At 39.7% G+C, this 16,343-nt stretch overlaps 1 protein-coding gene across 1 annotated transcript in view; it reads left to right on the top strand.

Moving 5' to 3' along the window:
• The window catches only part of PSD3 (pleckstrin and Sec7 domain containing 3), a 200,946-nt gene that overhangs the window by 68,413 nt on the left and 116,190 nt on the right, over positions 1-16,343 (top strand). Inside the window, exons 5-9 of the mRNA XM_058168824.1 lie at positions 2,242-2,454; positions 2,557-2,637; positions 6,278-6,390; positions 7,918-7,976; positions 15,603-15,692. Coding sequence (XP_058024807.1) covers positions 2,242-2,454; positions 2,557-2,637; positions 6,278-6,390; positions 7,918-7,976; positions 15,603-15,692 — 556 coding nt within the window. The remainder of the gene's footprint in view (positions 1-2,241; positions 2,455-2,556; positions 2,638-6,277; positions 6,391-7,917; positions 7,977-15,602; positions 15,693-16,343) is intronic.

The following is a 16,343-nucleotide window of genomic DNA, read 5'->3' as shown; positions in this document are numbered from 1 at the left end:
TTAAGCTCTATTCCCTTCCCACCTCCTCACCTTGTCTTCCACCCCCGCCTCGTCTCGTCTTCCACTCCCCTCCTCACCTCGCCTTGTCCTCCACCACCCTGCCTCACCTTGTGGCCGCAGCACTGGTACATCGCTTGGCCTCATGTGGTGCTGCGCCAGTGCTGAAAGAAGAAATGGGCCATCTTTGTGAGGCGAGGCAGTTGTCGGGGCGTGGATAGCCTGGCTGCAGGGGCTCTGAGGTAAGCGGTGCGCAGTGCATGGTGTAGCTCCACCCCCCTGCCTTGCAACGGTGGCACTCAAAACAAAGTAAGTCATCCCCGAAAATAAGCCCTAGTGCTTTTTTCAGTATCCAAAAGAAAATAAGACCGGGTCCTTTTTTGGGGGAAACATGGTAAAGGTGCTTGGTTATGTTTCAAAGCCAGTCATTGTATTATCAGGAAACAAGCTCACATGATTCACATTTATCAAGTAGTTATGCCAATGAGAAAGCTATAAAGCAATAAAAATGAAACATGGGTTGTGAAAAATACTTCACAGCAGCAGCACATTTCATGGATTCATTGCAGCTACCGTTCAGATGACATTTTCACAGTGTGCCATCACAGTCCTTCTTGTGTTGTAATGTTTAATGGAGGCTATTGCATCATATTTGATTTTATTATAGTATGAAGTGTTTTAAAATTCGGTCTCTGGACAATTTGAAATAATGCTGTTTGCATATATAGAGTCCCAGATTGGAAGCAGAAAAGTCTTTGTTTATATTACATTTGATCGAAAAGTGTTCCTTCATTTGAGACAATCTTCAGGATAATGATATCTTTATAGTAGGTAAAAACTAGAATCCTTTAGAAATGAAGCAATATATAAGCAAATAAATGTGTGTTTAACTGAAAAAAAAAATTGCTGAGTGGTGCTGGAGTTAAACAAAACAACTTCTTACCATAAGGTGATAGTATCATCAGGGCTTCCCTGAACAAACCATTTTCATTATAGTTGGTCATTATAGTAATGATGAAACCTTAAGAATGTGTCCCTGAGTTATTTTGCTGTCTCTTTCCTTCCCATGTCTTTTTATTTCTATGATCTCTTTTTTGTTATTACTATGGTTGCACAAGCTGTTTTGGGAAGCCTTAGGTGAGAGATAAATGCTCCAAATAAATACTTCATTACATTGAATAAAGTCATCTCAGCTGGGAGGAGTTTACTAAATTTAATCTGATGGTACTATTTACTTGGTACTATTTACCGCGATGGGTCGGACACGACTTCGCAACTAACAACAACAACAACAACACTATTTACTTAATTAAAGGCTTCGTAACTTGAAATGTGCAAAATGTTTGCAACCATTTCGACTTTGTGAAACATTACATTTCAAGCACGAAGCTTTTTCTTTGAAAAATATTCATTTTGCACTCGAAATGGGACATGTCACAAAATTTCACACTTCAAATAGGTCAAAGTGAAATGTTTCACATACTCCTAATTTTAATTGTTGCATTTTGCTCTTATTTTTTTAAAGAACTTTGAAATGAAAATAGTTCCATCTTATAATGAAAATAGCTGCACAGAATTTTATTATCCGACACACATTATGGCGATCATACCTTATCAAACTGTTTATAATTTACAAAATTTTGGATTTAAAACAAGCGAACTGTAACAGGAACAATGAAGAATTTTCTTTTTTAGATTTAAATTTTTTTGGCTTTCATTACGAGTTATGTGTGTATATGTTCAAAATTTTTATAAATGTCTATGAAAAGTCTAGTTTCTTCACAACTATTTTGTCTGCCTTCTCTTGCAGCTTTGAGACCTACAATATGGTTTCCGAGTTTTTGAACATAAAATTTGAGCAGCAATTCTATTAAGATTTCTGAATTAACATTAAGGTTTGAGGTTTCTGAATTTAGAGATAGTAGCTGAAAGAAAAAAAAGCAGAAGTGTAGGAAGTTTGTCTCAGAAAGTCTCCTTAAAATAAAAGAGAAAATAGACATTTCCATTCACTTCTATAGAAATGTACTATGAAATTCACTTCTATAGAAATTCACTTCTATAGAAATTCACTTCTATAGAAATGTACACTTCAGGAGAAATGTACTATGTCCATTTTAATTTGTGCATATAATGTAATGAAAGTTTTCTAATCATCTATTATTTGTTTGTCGCCATAAATGACTTGCACTTAATTTTTCCCCCTTACTCTTGTTCCTTCTGTTAATATTCTCTCCTGTTTCATAGCAATGCAAGACTGGAATGTACTACATCATTAGATGCCACAGGGGATATGGGCAGCCATGATATTCTGGAAAAAGAAGGACATGAAAACCTGAGCCATGACTTCATCAATGGTACGACCAGTGGCAATGTGGAGGCTGCGCGGAGGCTGGCAAAGCGCCTCTATCATCTGGATAGATTCAAACGATCTGATGTGGCAAAGCATTTGGGGAAAAAGTACGTTCCAATTTTCTGCCTTGAATCTTTTAGAATGTTATGAATACATCTGAGTTTCATTTCCTAATAAGCTGATCTATGCTTTTTCTTTTTCTGCTGAAGCAACGAGTTTAGTAAGCTTGTAGCTGAAGAGTACCTCAAGTTCTTTGATTTCACGGATATGTCTTTGGATTACTCTCTCAGGTAAGAAGCCATCTTCCCCATGTATTTTCATGTATCATTTCTCATCCCAGAAAAATGCTATACTTAAGTTATGTGTGTGTAGATCTGTGATGGCGAACCTATGGCACGCATGCCAGATGTAGCTCGCAAAGCCCTCTCTGTGGGCACGCGCGCCGTCACCAGCTGCTCTTCTGGTTTCCAGGACACTGGCCAGCTGGTCTTCGTGAGTGCTGGAGCGCTAGAAAACAGCCCGAAAAATGGCCAAAAAACAGGCCGGTTTTTTGGGCCGGTTTTAGGCCATTTTTGGGGCTGTTTTCGGGCCAAAAAACGGCGTGAAAATGGACCAAAAAAACGGCCTGCTTTTTTAGGCCGTTTTCAGGCTGCTTTTGGCCTGAAATACAGCCCTGAAAATGGCCAAAAAACAGGCATGTGCGCACCGACCAACTGTTCTTCAGATTTCCAGTGCGCCAGTGCACACAAAAGCACACGCATTCTGGTTTGGGCACTCAGTGCCAAAAATGTTTGCCATCACTGGTTTAGATGCTGTACCATGGGTAAACCTGGGCTAAACCTGTGCTAACATCCACTTCATTTGCATACATTTAACCAGAATATAATTAGGTCCATTTTAAATCTTTTAAAAGCCTGGGAACAGAATTCTCATTTCAGGTGCCATTCTTTTGCTACTTCTCTCTCTCTCTCCCTCCCTCCCTCCCTCCCACTCTCTCTCTTTACAAACATCCATACACACACATATACATACAGACATACTCTGTGTGTGTACATGTATACATGTATGTATGTATATATGTGTATATGTAGGTCTTTGGTTATTCGGGTTTTCTCCCGCGTAAAATTGGAAGTGTCTTGGCGACGTTTCGACGTCTCATTCGTCATCTTGAGGCTTCAGCTTCGTGCTTCTGGGAGCAATGTGTAATTGCAGCTGTTTCTTCCTCGGCGCCAAGACACTTCCAATTTTACGCGGGAGAAAACCCGAATAACCAAAGACCTACATACAAACACCCGCGAAAACCTCAGAAAACAATATGTGTGTATATATATATATACACACACACACACACATGTACATGCACACATGTATACATATATACATACATACACACATATACATCATACATACCTTTCCAGGTAAAGTTTTTAAAAAATGTTCATTTTATTTATTTATTTCAGTGTTTCCTATCCACGGCAACTTTACGTTGTGCTGGCTTCAACTCCCAGAATTGCTTGGGAATTGACCTACACATATCTTAAATTTGCCAATGTTGGGAAACACTGATTTATTCATTTATCAAATATGTACTATATATCCACCTAGCTCAATATGTAGCTCTGGTTGGCTCTCAAACCGTTGAAAACAGCAAAACATTACAACAATTCAAACAATAAAAAGCATATAAAACTATAAAAATCATAAAATTAAAAGCCATGGTGAGAAGTATTTGGAATCATTTTGGGTAAAAACGTACTGAACTAATTCAGATATCTGTGTAAAGTACTAGTTTTATTGCCTAACTTGAGCAATAATGATCCATCTGACAGTCTCATGGACTGAACTGTATTTTGGGAGGCATCAGAGGAAATTGCTCTTATTAATGCAGCTGCGCGGGTGATAGAGGGAGCTCCACGTAGCTCCCTTGTAACACCACTCCTGCGCAGACTGCACTGGCTGCCTGTGGTCTTTCGGGTGCACTTCAAGGTTCTGGTTACTACCTTTAAAGTGCTCCATGGCTTAGGGCCTGGGTACTTACGGGACCGCCTACTGTTACCTCATGCCTCCCACCGACCCGTACGCTCACACAGAGAGGGACTTCTCAGAGTGCCGTCCGCCAAACAATGTCGGCTGGCGGCCCCCAGGGGAAGATCCTTCTCTGTGGGGGCTCCTACCCTCTGGAATGAACTTCCCCCTGGTTTGCGCCAAATATCTGACCTTCGGACCTTCCACCGCAAACTGAAAACACATTTATTTATTCGCGCGGGGCTGGCTTAAATTTTGTTTGTTTTTAAATTTATATTATGAATTTTAATGGGTTTTTAGAATTTTAAACGTTTTTTAAAGTCTTAGGCCAATTGTGTAATAAGTTTTTTAATTCTTGTTTTAATTGTATATTGTATTGTTTGTTTTTATTTTGGCTGTACACCGCCCTGAGTCCTTCGGGAGAAGGGCGGTATAGAAATCTAATAAATAATAATAATAATAATTAACCTTTCCTATGAAGAATTCTATGGATAATTCAGTGCCTCTATCCCATGAAAAGTCTGCAATCAAGTGGTCTATGATTTTTTTAGTATTACTTTGATTCAAAATGAATTCTAGACTATAAAGAGATACGTTTCTTCTTCTCCTCCATCCATTTTCTGAATTATTTATTTAAACTGCTTGCAACTGTCCAGGCAGAAATATTTCTTATCTCCTGTTACTAGATCATTCCAACTGGAGATTCCAAAAATTATAGGAGAGACTTTCAATGTACAATGCACCTGTTTTACCACAAAGCTCTATTTTCTCTTGTTACATCCAGAGAGAAATGAATGTGACATGGGCCTTGGAAAGTAGCCTTCAGAGTTGAATTGGAGTAGGATTTGGTCAGATGTGGTCCTGCCTCCGCGTGTGCCTGCTTTAAAATAGCCACAGATTAGGATGGACCTTCTGTGCAATTTGTTTGTAGTTGGTGGGGGTTCTTTTTGGGACAGGGCTGAAAATGCACAGCATGGCTTCATCAAAAGAAACTTCTTTATTTATTTTAAATGGTTTTGTAAAAAAAAGTTGATTGTGCAGTTGTATGAAGTAGTGGAAGGAGAAAGAACAAGAAGTAACAGCAGGGCTGTGAAAGAGATATAAGGAAGTTAGAAGAGAAATCTGAAAAGTGATGACAGCTGCATCATTTTTAAAAAAAATAAAATAAAACTGCTCATAGACTTGAAGGCATGTGTTTTTGCAGGATGCATGCTCCCTGCTGGAAGACACATTTAAAGTAAGCCCAGTGCCTAAGGAATCATTAGCACAGAGATTTCATGTAATCATGTTTAAGAAAATAGCTAATCCTATCTCTCCCTTTCCTTCTTGTTTTCCCACAGTTCCTTAGTCCCAGGAATTATAGCAAAGGTTGCTGTATGTTTGCTATACCTACAGATATTTCTAGCCAATATTTGTTAGCATAAACTAGCATCTATTTTATAGACAGGCAGTGGATTTTTATGAGTCTTAAAATATACAACTCAGCTTTCTTTTCAAGTAAGATTAGTAGCTAACTACTAGTAGTGACTAAGCATTAGTAATAATAATAATACTCTTTTTATTTATAGTATCCTTATAAAAAATGCAGTATAGTCTGACTGTTTCCACCCCTGGCCCCCCAAGTTAGACCGGCACAGACTTTAACATAATTTTACAAAACAGTAAAAACTGAGCTGTTCCGTACAGTCTTTGATACTTAAGGCAACTATGATGGTGTTGATGGCATCGGTAGTTATACAATACAGTGGTTTTTATTGCAACACACACAGTGATAACTGCAACCATACTCGCATGGGATACATACTTCATTAAAGCTATCTTCCATTCTGAAAAAGTTATCTTTAAAATTTATAACCATAGTAAAGGAATATTTGACATTTTCTCCCCCTTTGAATTTGTTTTTAGGACATTTTTTAAAGCCTTTTCCCTCATCGGAGAAACTCAGGAAAGAGAGAGAGTTCTAATTCATTTCTCCAGCAGATACCACCAATGCAACCCCAGTGCTATTTCCACACAAGGTAACCATCCTTTCACAGTTTTAAGATACGCTTGTCTTATTGTCACTTTTACTCAGGCAGACTTTATAATGGCTATTTTAATATAATAATCACACTAGACGAGTGGTGAAATCCAGTTTTTTTTACTACCAGTTCTGTGGGCGTGGCTTAGTGGGTGTGGCTTGGTGTGCTTGGTGGGCGTTGCTTGGTGGGTGTGTCAGGGGAAAGATACTGCAAAATCTCCATTCCCACCCCACTCCAGGGGAAGGATACTGCAAAATCCCCATTCCCACCCCACTCTGGGGCCTCCTGCCAGAGGTGGTATTTGCCGGTTCTCCGAACTACTCAAAATTTCCGCTACCGGTTCTCCAGAACCTGTCAGAACCTGCTGGATTTCATCCCTGCACTAGACCACCTGAGAAACCCAAGACAAACCACTCCCAACCCAGCTTGTCTATAAACCCAAACTAGCTGAGTAAAAATGCAGTCCAGTCAGTTATAAAATATTTATGGCCATTGTTTGTTTTTGGAATTGGGTATTCACTGAGTTTGTTGCTGAACCACTAAGAATCCTTTTCAAGTGTTTGCATAAACAACATCTTTCACCGAGGTGGCCTATCATTTATTTCCCGATTAAGGAGCAAGCATGATGGGTGGGAATCACTATTATGATTCTGCTTGTAAGGTTTTTCTCCTTGTATATCTTGGATTATACAAATTTACTCAAACACTTTGGAGGCGACACTGAATCAATTCAGCAAAACAGATCTTGTTTTCTTTTTCTTTCTTCTGCTTTATTTAAAGCAAACTTATAGGCACACACATCCATACATTGCTGTGAAAACATTTTATAATTTTAAATTGACTTTGTAGAAGGCTTATTGAGATAAGAGGAAAAACAGAGGCCATCCCAAAGGTACTTTTTCAAAAAGCAACTGGGCTTTCTTTGTTTTTCCGTAAAGACGTTTCGCTTTTCATTTTTTCAGCCCCAAGGAGGCGCTAGTGAGTGAAGCGATCTCGGTGGTTTGCCTGCTTTTCTCATTGCTTCTCTCTCCAAAGATCAGTTGTGCTTTAGAAGCTGTTTTTTATCCCCAAGCAGGGGATAAAAACCAGCAAACTAATGTGCTGAAGCTGACCAGACTAAGGACGCTAGCTGGATAAATACCTGGTAGGCAGATTTTTCCCCCCTATTTTCCTCCCCAAAAACTAAGGTGCCTCTTATACTCTGCTGTGTCTTGTACTCCGAAAAATACAGTATGTGGTGGATCTTCAAAACATGGCTTATGATGGTTCTCCAGTGACAAACCAAATCAAGCTGGTCTCCTCTCTCTACCAGTAATTTAATTTCATGAGATATCTTTTTCTTGATTAATGTCATGTATTTCTTTATAAGGAAACTGCTTTAGAGAGTGTTAATTAGGCTGCAGGGGGGTCCAGCTTAATTGGCATCCTTCTTTTATAAACAGACGGGAAAAGTGGGAAGTGTGATTTTCTTTTTTCCTGTGTGGCTTTCTATATGTCATGCTTTGGGTGTTTTTAATCCTACAGATGGAGTCCATTGCCTCACATGTGCAATGATGCTGCTTAACACTGACCTTCACGGCCATGTGAGTATAGTGCAAACTTAGCACCGCTCCTCAAAGCTACAGGACGGTCTTCTGATGCACATCTGTGGTTTCTGTGCTCAGTGGGCCCAGACATTGCAGGCTTGGTTTCTAACAGCTTCAAAGACTTGTGAAGTCATCTATGCAGAGGCAGAAAGTAGCTGTGAGGTTTGTAAAAAAGGCAAGCATTTGTAGTTCAGAATGCATCGAATAAGAGAGAAACAAGTTACAAGGCCAAAGAGCCTGAAGTAGAGTAGAGTAGAGTAGAGTAGAGTAGAGTAGAGTAGAGTAGAGTAGAGTAGAGTAGAGTAGAGTAGAGTAGAGTAGAGTAGAATAGAGTAGAGTAAAGTAGACTAGACTAGACTAGACTAGACTAGACTAGACTAGACTAGACTAGACTAGACTAGACTAGACTAGACTAGACTAGAATAGAATAGAATAGAATAGAATAGAATAGAATTTTATTGGCCAAGTGTGATTGGACACACCAAGGAATCTTGGTGCATACACTCTCAGTATACATAAAAGAAAAGATACATTCATCAATAATGCTAAGGTACAACACTTAATGATAGTCATAGGGAACAAATAAGCAATCAGGAACCAATCATTATCAATATAAATTATAAGGATACAAGCAACAAACTTACAGTCATACAATCATAAGTGGAAGAAGATGGGTGATGAGAATGATGAAAAGATTAATAGTAGTGCAGATTTAGTAATAGTTTGACAGCGTTGAAGGAATTATTTGGTTAGCAGAGTGATGTTGTTTGGGAAGAAACTGTTTTTGTGTCTAGTTGTTCTGTTGTGCAGTGCTCTGTAGCGTCGTTTTGAGGGTAGGAGTTGAAACAGTTTATGTCCAGGATGTGAGGGGTCTGAAAATATTTTCACAGCCCTCTTTTTAACTCGTGCACTATACAGGTCCTCAATGGAAGGCAGATTAGTAGCAATTGTTTTTTCTGCAGTTCTAATTATCTGTTGTGTCTGCGCCCTCTGAGCCAGGCCCCCTGCCAGAAAGTGACTCGGAAAGTGAGGGGGAAGGGCCATCAGGACTTACCTCTGGAGCACCGGCTCCTCTGGCTCAGCTCCAGGAGCCAGAGGCAGGCCAGATGGAGGAGATAACGAGGCCTCTGTCCCCTGACTCTCTCCCTCCCCAAGCCACACCTCCAGACCCGGCTGATGGCAACCAGGCCTGGCTAGATCCCAGGTTTTGGAGATACAAGAGGCGGCTACAACAAAGGAAGGGATGGGGCAGACCTAGAGAGTGCTGATTCACGGAGCCACACCCCACAGAGTATAAAAGCAGTCCTTGGCTGCTCTTCTGCTCCGTGACGAGCAAAAATTGAGCTGAACTATTTGACTCGTGGAGAAGTGAGCTGAACTCTTTGACTCGTGGAGAATTGAGCTGAACATTCGGCCTGGATTGCTGACTTCCTGGTTGCCCGGCAACCCCAAGATAAGGGAGACTTTGGCAGGCAGCTGCAGATTCCCTGCCAGGACTGATAGCAGCCGTGAACTCAATTACTGGCTCATTTAGCCAGCTCGCGTGGCTGAGGCTGGGAGGGCATAGAACATTATCCTCTGAAGTCTGTGTCTGTCTTGTTGGGTTGAAGAACCAAATCAGACAGTTATAGAGTACATTCTATATGTAGTAGACTATATACACTATATGTATACATAGTGCACTCTAACCACTGTGCCACCGTAGCTCTTGCACCAGTTCTGTCCTTTCTTAGATCAGGAGGCACTGCTCATGGTTACTTATGCCTTAGTCACCTTCTGGTTGAGTTGTTGCAATCCACACTATAAGGAGGCTTCCCTTCACAGGCATTCAGAAGCTGCAACTGGTTCATGATGCAGCAACACGGTTAGTGGTGGGTGCACCTTAACATGCCCCTGTAATATTAGTGCAGAGTGAGCTGCACTGGCTCTCAGTAATCTCCTGTTCATACCACAGCACAGTTCATACCACAGTGGTGTTAAAACCATATATTGCATGAGGTCTGGTTAACTGTAGGACTATCTATCCCCAATGGTTTCTACTTGTCCTACAAAATCTAGCAGGGTGGGCATGCTGTTCACCCCCTTGCTGATGCAATATCACAGGTGGGACTTAAAAATCACACCTCTTGTCATGATGACTGGCCTTCAGGAAGATGAATATGAGGGGTCCTTAGTGCTTTCTGAGCTTGGTTGTTTTCTTGCAGATGTTTCATTAGTCAAATTAGGTGACATAGTAAATATTGGTAGGGAGCAGGGTTTGCTCTTGTTTTATATTGGTAAAGAATTGGCTTTTCACCCAAGACCTAGAGCCAAGATGTTAACCGAGCTGACACAGAATGGTTGGTGGAGGGATGTATTTTTTTTTATGAAGACCTCAACATAGTTTATTTTGTTCTATGGCAGGGTTGTCCAATCTTGGCAACTTTAAGACTTGTGAACGTCAACTTCCAAAATTCTGGGAATTTTGCCAAGGTTGGAAACTCCTGTTCTATAGTATTGTGTTTTATTTTATACACTGTATACTTATGCTTTGTAGCTCTTTTTATTAGATGGGCAGCTATATAAATATGTTTAGTAGCTGAATATGCTTCATTCCTGTTAGCCATTCTTTCTTCAGATTCCAAATGCAGGACTCACAGACATCAAGAGACACTATATATAGATGGCAATTTTTCAGAGATTTGATGGCAATATTGTAGAACTATTTGTGTCCAAGGAACAAATGGTCATGTTTTTCCCCTAGCTTGCTGAATGTTCTGTTAAAATTAGTTGTATATAGTGCTTCTGGCTACACCCTGGAAAACTTGTGAGGAATTTATAGAAACAAGATTTGCATTGCTACACAGATGTTCCAAAGTCCTATTATGATTTTTCTTGATACCTCTCAGATGCTTATCCTTCCCCATCTTCTAACGGTTTTTGAAGATCACTTTCAAAAACATCTGTTGTCTGTTATCTTAAGACAGTGTTTTAAGAAAACTGCATTTCTGTACCATTAAAATTGGGACATTGAGGACCATGCAGAAAATTCAGAGAAAACCCAAATGAAGAAACATCCCCTCCATACATTTTTTTTCCAGCAAACTGAAGGTTCATTTTTGTGTGTGTGAATAAGGTCACATTTATAGTTTCATTTGTGTCTGTCTTCCAATTTTAAAGGCGTTTTAAAACTGAATTTTGTACTAAACAATTGAACTGAAGATTGCATATTGATCTACCCCTTGAATTATTTCATATACTCAATGTCATAATAACAGGTACTCTTAGCACAACTGGCTTGTCAATCCTATGCTTCAGTAGTAATCACTGAATACCAGGGCCTACAAGCATTTTATGATATTGATTGTTGAATGTCCTATTCACACTTCCCTTTTCAGGTTGCTTGTGCAAGATCTCAGTTTTGCCGAGCACAATATGTATAGATTCACAGTTGGCAACTGTACTCAAGAGCTGTTGAGCATTATCAGTTTTCTGTGTTCCGTATAATTTCAGCATTCCTGTAGCTACTTGTATTATGATGCCTTGCATGCTTTGGTGAACCAGCTTTTTACTTTTACAAACCAGTTGAGTGATGCTAAATGGGAGAGAGCTGAGGTGTACCAGCTACAGTCCACTATGGTTCACAGTTTCATAACCACGCTCTTGAAACTACAAATTTTTACTTAGCCTTTAAAAAGAAAATCCCTTTTCCATTTTGGTGGTGTCCCTCTTGGACAGGGTTTGAAATTTACTATAGCAATAGCAATAGCACTTAGACTTATATACAGCTTCATAGTGCTTTGCAGCCCTCTCTAAGTGGTTTATAGAGTCAGCATATTGTCCCTAACAATCTGGGTCCTCATTTTACACACCTCGGGAGGATGGAAGGCTGAGTCAATCTTGAGCCTGATGAGATTTGAACTGCCAAATTTCAGGCAGCCGGCAGTCAGCAGAAGTAGCCTTGCAGTACTGCACTCTAACCAATGTGTCACCGCAGCTACTAATATGAAATGGACGGGTTTTCTTCTCCTCCCATTGCAATGTTCCCTCTGCATGGTTTACCCTCTATTAATTCTGGATTGGTTTAGTCATCACTCTACAGGGTAATGAGTATTTTTTTTTTCACTAGGAAAAAGAAGCTTGGTGGATAGATTGATTTGTGAGTAGAAATTTTTACCAAGTTGCATTTTTGGTCAGCATTAGACTTATGACTGAAATTGGGACCGGAATATTCATTGTAAGTTTTTGTAGTCATAAATCATGCCAGATCCAATTTATGACCATTTTTATGATGGTTGTTAAGTAGATCACTGTGGTTGTCAAAGCGAATCGGCAGTTGTTAGATGAATGCTGCAATAGTAAACTGAGCAAAAGAATCACAAATTGTAATCATAAGACTACAGGATACTGCAGTATTAAAGTATTTCTAGCAGAACTACCAGATTCTGTAACAGCTTTGTTCTCTATGTCATCCGTCTAATAAACTCATTTATCAGTGAAATGAAATGAAAATGAAAGATTCATTTTTCTAGCCATGTACATGTATACATCCAGACTAGATTGTGTTGTTTCTGTGTCATATACTATATGTGGATATAGGCATAATTTTGTGTTTGCTTACTCTATCTATCTATCTATCTATCTATCTATCTATCTATCTATCTATCTATCTATCTATCTATCTATCTATCTAATCTATCTATCTTGTCATGCTTATGTAGTGTATATTGGAGGTGGTGACATTTTGAGAGCTGTAGACAACAGAATTTCATTTTAATGTATGCCAATTAGTGTACATTCAAAGTGACAATAAAAATTATTCTATTCCTAACCCATTGTAAATGCAAGCTGGTTGTCAAGCAGCCAAATCGGGTGAAATTCTGCCGGTTCTATCCGGTTCAAGTGAACCGGTAGCGGAAGCTGCAGGAGGCTCCGCCCACCTGTGTGGACGTCATGATGTTGCTTTTTTGTGACATTTTAAGCCTCTGCACATGAGCAGGAGGCTTTGCACATGCATGGACAACGGCACGCACACATTTGCAAATCGATAGGGAAGATAATTTCACCCCTGGCCCAAATTGCAATCGTGTGACAATGGGGCTGTTGCAAAGATTATAAATGCTTCTTTCAGATATTTTTCAACATTATTGTACCTTGTAACAGTCACTAAAGGAGTGGTCATAATTTGAGGATCACCTGTTATTAGTAACCCATGGACGAAAGGGTATATGCGTAATATTCTCTCAGATTCTGTTGCTTTCTCAGCACAAGTGACTGTTCCAGGGCTCGCCCACGCAGCAATGATAATATACGTTGCTTCCATCTTTCAAATGGAGAAAAGTATAATAATGTAAAGAAAAAAAGTTGCACCTAGTTTCTATGAGACTGATATGTGGGTGCTCTGATGGCCAGAACCTGGGGGACTGATTGTGTGTCCATTCAGTAACTTTGAGCAGTTACTGAAAAAATGGGTGTTGAGGACTACCTATCAACAGTTTTTTTAAAGGAATCTGAATTAGTCTTCCATATTAATAATATGAGATCAGGGTTTCCTTCAACATATATGGAGCAAGACCTCATGCTGGCGAGAGAAAATGCTGCCAGCGTGGCCGAATACTAGGCAAAAGTCATTTAGTTTTAATCCTATTTATTCTACATATTTTTACACGTGCTATATTTCAAGGACCTATTTTATATCTTATGGGGATGTGGTGGCTCAGTGACTAAGATGCTGAGCTTGTCAATTGGCAGTTCAGTGGTGCAAATCCCTAGTGCCGTGTAATGGGGTGAGCTCCCGTTACTTGTCCCAGCTTCTGCCAACCTAGCAGTTCAAAAGCAAGTAAAAAATACAAGTAGAAAAATAGGGACCACCTTTGGTGGGAAGGTAACAGCGTTCTGTGCGCCCTTGGCGTTTAGTCATGCCGGCCACATGACCACGGAGAAGTCTTTGGACAGCGCTGGCTCTTCGGCTTTGAAATGGAGATAAGCACCACCCCCTAGAGCTGGAAACGACTAGCACATATTTGCAAGGGGAACCTTTACTTTTTTATTTTATATCTATTTTATTTGCTCAGTGTTGAATGTTATATGACTATAATTTGTAGGTGCTTCAGACATGAATAAAGAAGGGATTTGAACGATGGGAGTATATATCTAGACAAATTTCTTGGTTTCTACTTTAATCAGAATTTGGAATTGGCTTGCTGAAAGAGAAAAATAGCTAGGTTTATTCGTACAGAGGGAAAAATGACTGTTCATTCTTAGAAAAGGAGTGATTCATTCTCTCCTCTGTATCTCTTAACTGCTACTAAAATTAATCTCCACTGTTTTTAAAGAAAAGAATGGGGAAAATAAAAACAATCCTTTTGGGGTATTTTTTAAAAAAGAGAAATTCTGGGTTTGGCTGGAGAGATGATTTAAAACCCAGAACCTTCCGTGCAACTTCAAGGTGTTTTGGCAAAATGATTTCCATTTTAGTCTGTGACAACACCCTAATATTCTGGGAATGCAAACCAATTTCTTAAACCACATTGAGACTCTTGACTGAAAAGTCTGTGTGATTGCCATTATACTTGCTGGAGAGTTTACTCACTGTTTCCTCTCTCCTCTATGTGATTGACTGATTATGTGCTAGCCAAACTCTTAGCAACTACAGGTAGTCCTGGACTTATGACAGGTTGCTAACAACAACAGAAATAGCCAGGGTTACTTAGGACTTAGTTTTGAAGTTCCAATGGCTGTCCCTCTCCCCCATGATCATGTGACTGCATATCGGGCATTTAGCAACTGGTCCACATTGATTTCTGTTTGCAGCATCCCTCGGTCACGTGACTGTGCTTATGATATTTTTGTCCAAATCTGACATTTACTTCTGATTTTCAGCAAAACCATAGTGAATAATTGGTTCACTTAATGACTCCTGCAAAAAAATGTAATAAAATCAGTTGTCACATGTGTGCCCACCTGCTTTATGTCTGTCACACCTTATGACTGTTACAGGCAGATTCCCTTACAGATGTAAATTGAGGACTTTACCTGTACATAGATAGATTTTCTCCCTGGGGATCTGTCCTTCACCTGGTCTTTGACCACTACCCTTCAAGTATTGATTTGCATTTTTTAGATGATTCGTGAGGACAGGGATGCAGTGGCTCAGTGGCTAAGACACTGAGCTTATTGATTGAAAGGTCAGCAGTTCAGCGGTTCGAATCCCTAGTGCCGCATAACGGGGTGAGCTCCTGTTACTTGTCCCAGCTTCTGCCAACCTAGCAGTTGGAAAGCACATAAAAAATGCAAGTAGAAAAATAGGAATCATCTTTGGTGGGAAGAGAACAGCGTTCCATGTATCTTTGGCCTTTAGTCATGCCGGCCACATGACCACGGAGACGTCTTCGGACAGCACTGGCTCTTCAGCTTTGAAATGGAGATGAGCACCACCCCCTAGAGTTGGGAACGACGAGCACATATGTGCGAGGGAAACCTTTACCTTTACCTTTAACCTTGTGTTTGATGCTGTTCACAGTTGGGTTTTCAATTTAGGAGTGAAGATACTATTTAGAATGTTTTAAGATAAGGCTTTTAAAAACTAAGTCATGTTCTTTTCCATTGGTTTGCATTCATATCTCTATCTCCTGTATATTTCAGAACATTGGCAAAAAGATGTCCTGTCAAGAATTCATCGCAAACCTTCAAGGAATGAATGAGGGTGCAGATTTCCCAAGAGAACTCCTGAAGGTGAGGCTCTCTTTTATTTCTTATTATTGGAATACAGTGTCAACTCTACCTTTGCTGACTAACTGGAAGGGATTGCTGTCAAACCGACTAAATTGCCTGTCATTTTCTATTTCATGGGTTTTTTTTTCATGATGATGTGGCGACCATAGTTTCAAAGAGCTATTTAATTCACTAGTTCTAGAATAAAGGAGCTTATAAAGGATTTTCTCTTAAAGCAAATATTCTCAAGTTCTGTGCTGAAGAAGAGTTAAAGTTAGATTCAGCTACATTTTCTTGGCAGTGGTCAACCAGAAAAGAACCATAACTTTGTAAGTTTTCCTGCCAGTGTTTACCTTCAAAAAAGTAAAAATGCACTATAACATTCATTGATGAGGTCAGTACTGGGAGATGCCAGTCCCCAATATTATCCTTGAGTCCTGACTTATTGAAAGAAAAGAAGAGCTTATGCAACGATGGTTGAAGACTACATAAGTGCAGCTTTTAAAATATGAAATGGAAGAGTTAAGTGCACAGATTCTGAATATTTGCCTCGTATAAACTATTGACATATACTGTTCTGGTATCACACCATACACATACATTTGGGAATGGATCATAGCTCTTTTTTTTCTTCCTGGACATTGCTAACCACAAATGGAAACACATGCAGCA

Source organism: Ahaetulla prasina, chromosome 2, assembly GCF_028640845.1.
Source record: "Ahaetulla prasina isolate Xishuangbanna chromosome 2, ASM2864084v1, whole genome shotgun sequence".
Lineage (NCBI taxonomy): Eukaryota > Metazoa > Chordata > Lepidosauria > Squamata > Colubridae > Ahaetulla > Ahaetulla prasina.
The sequence above is the reverse complement of the archived record's forward strand: the minus strand, read 5'-3'. Positions and strand labels throughout refer to the sequence as shown.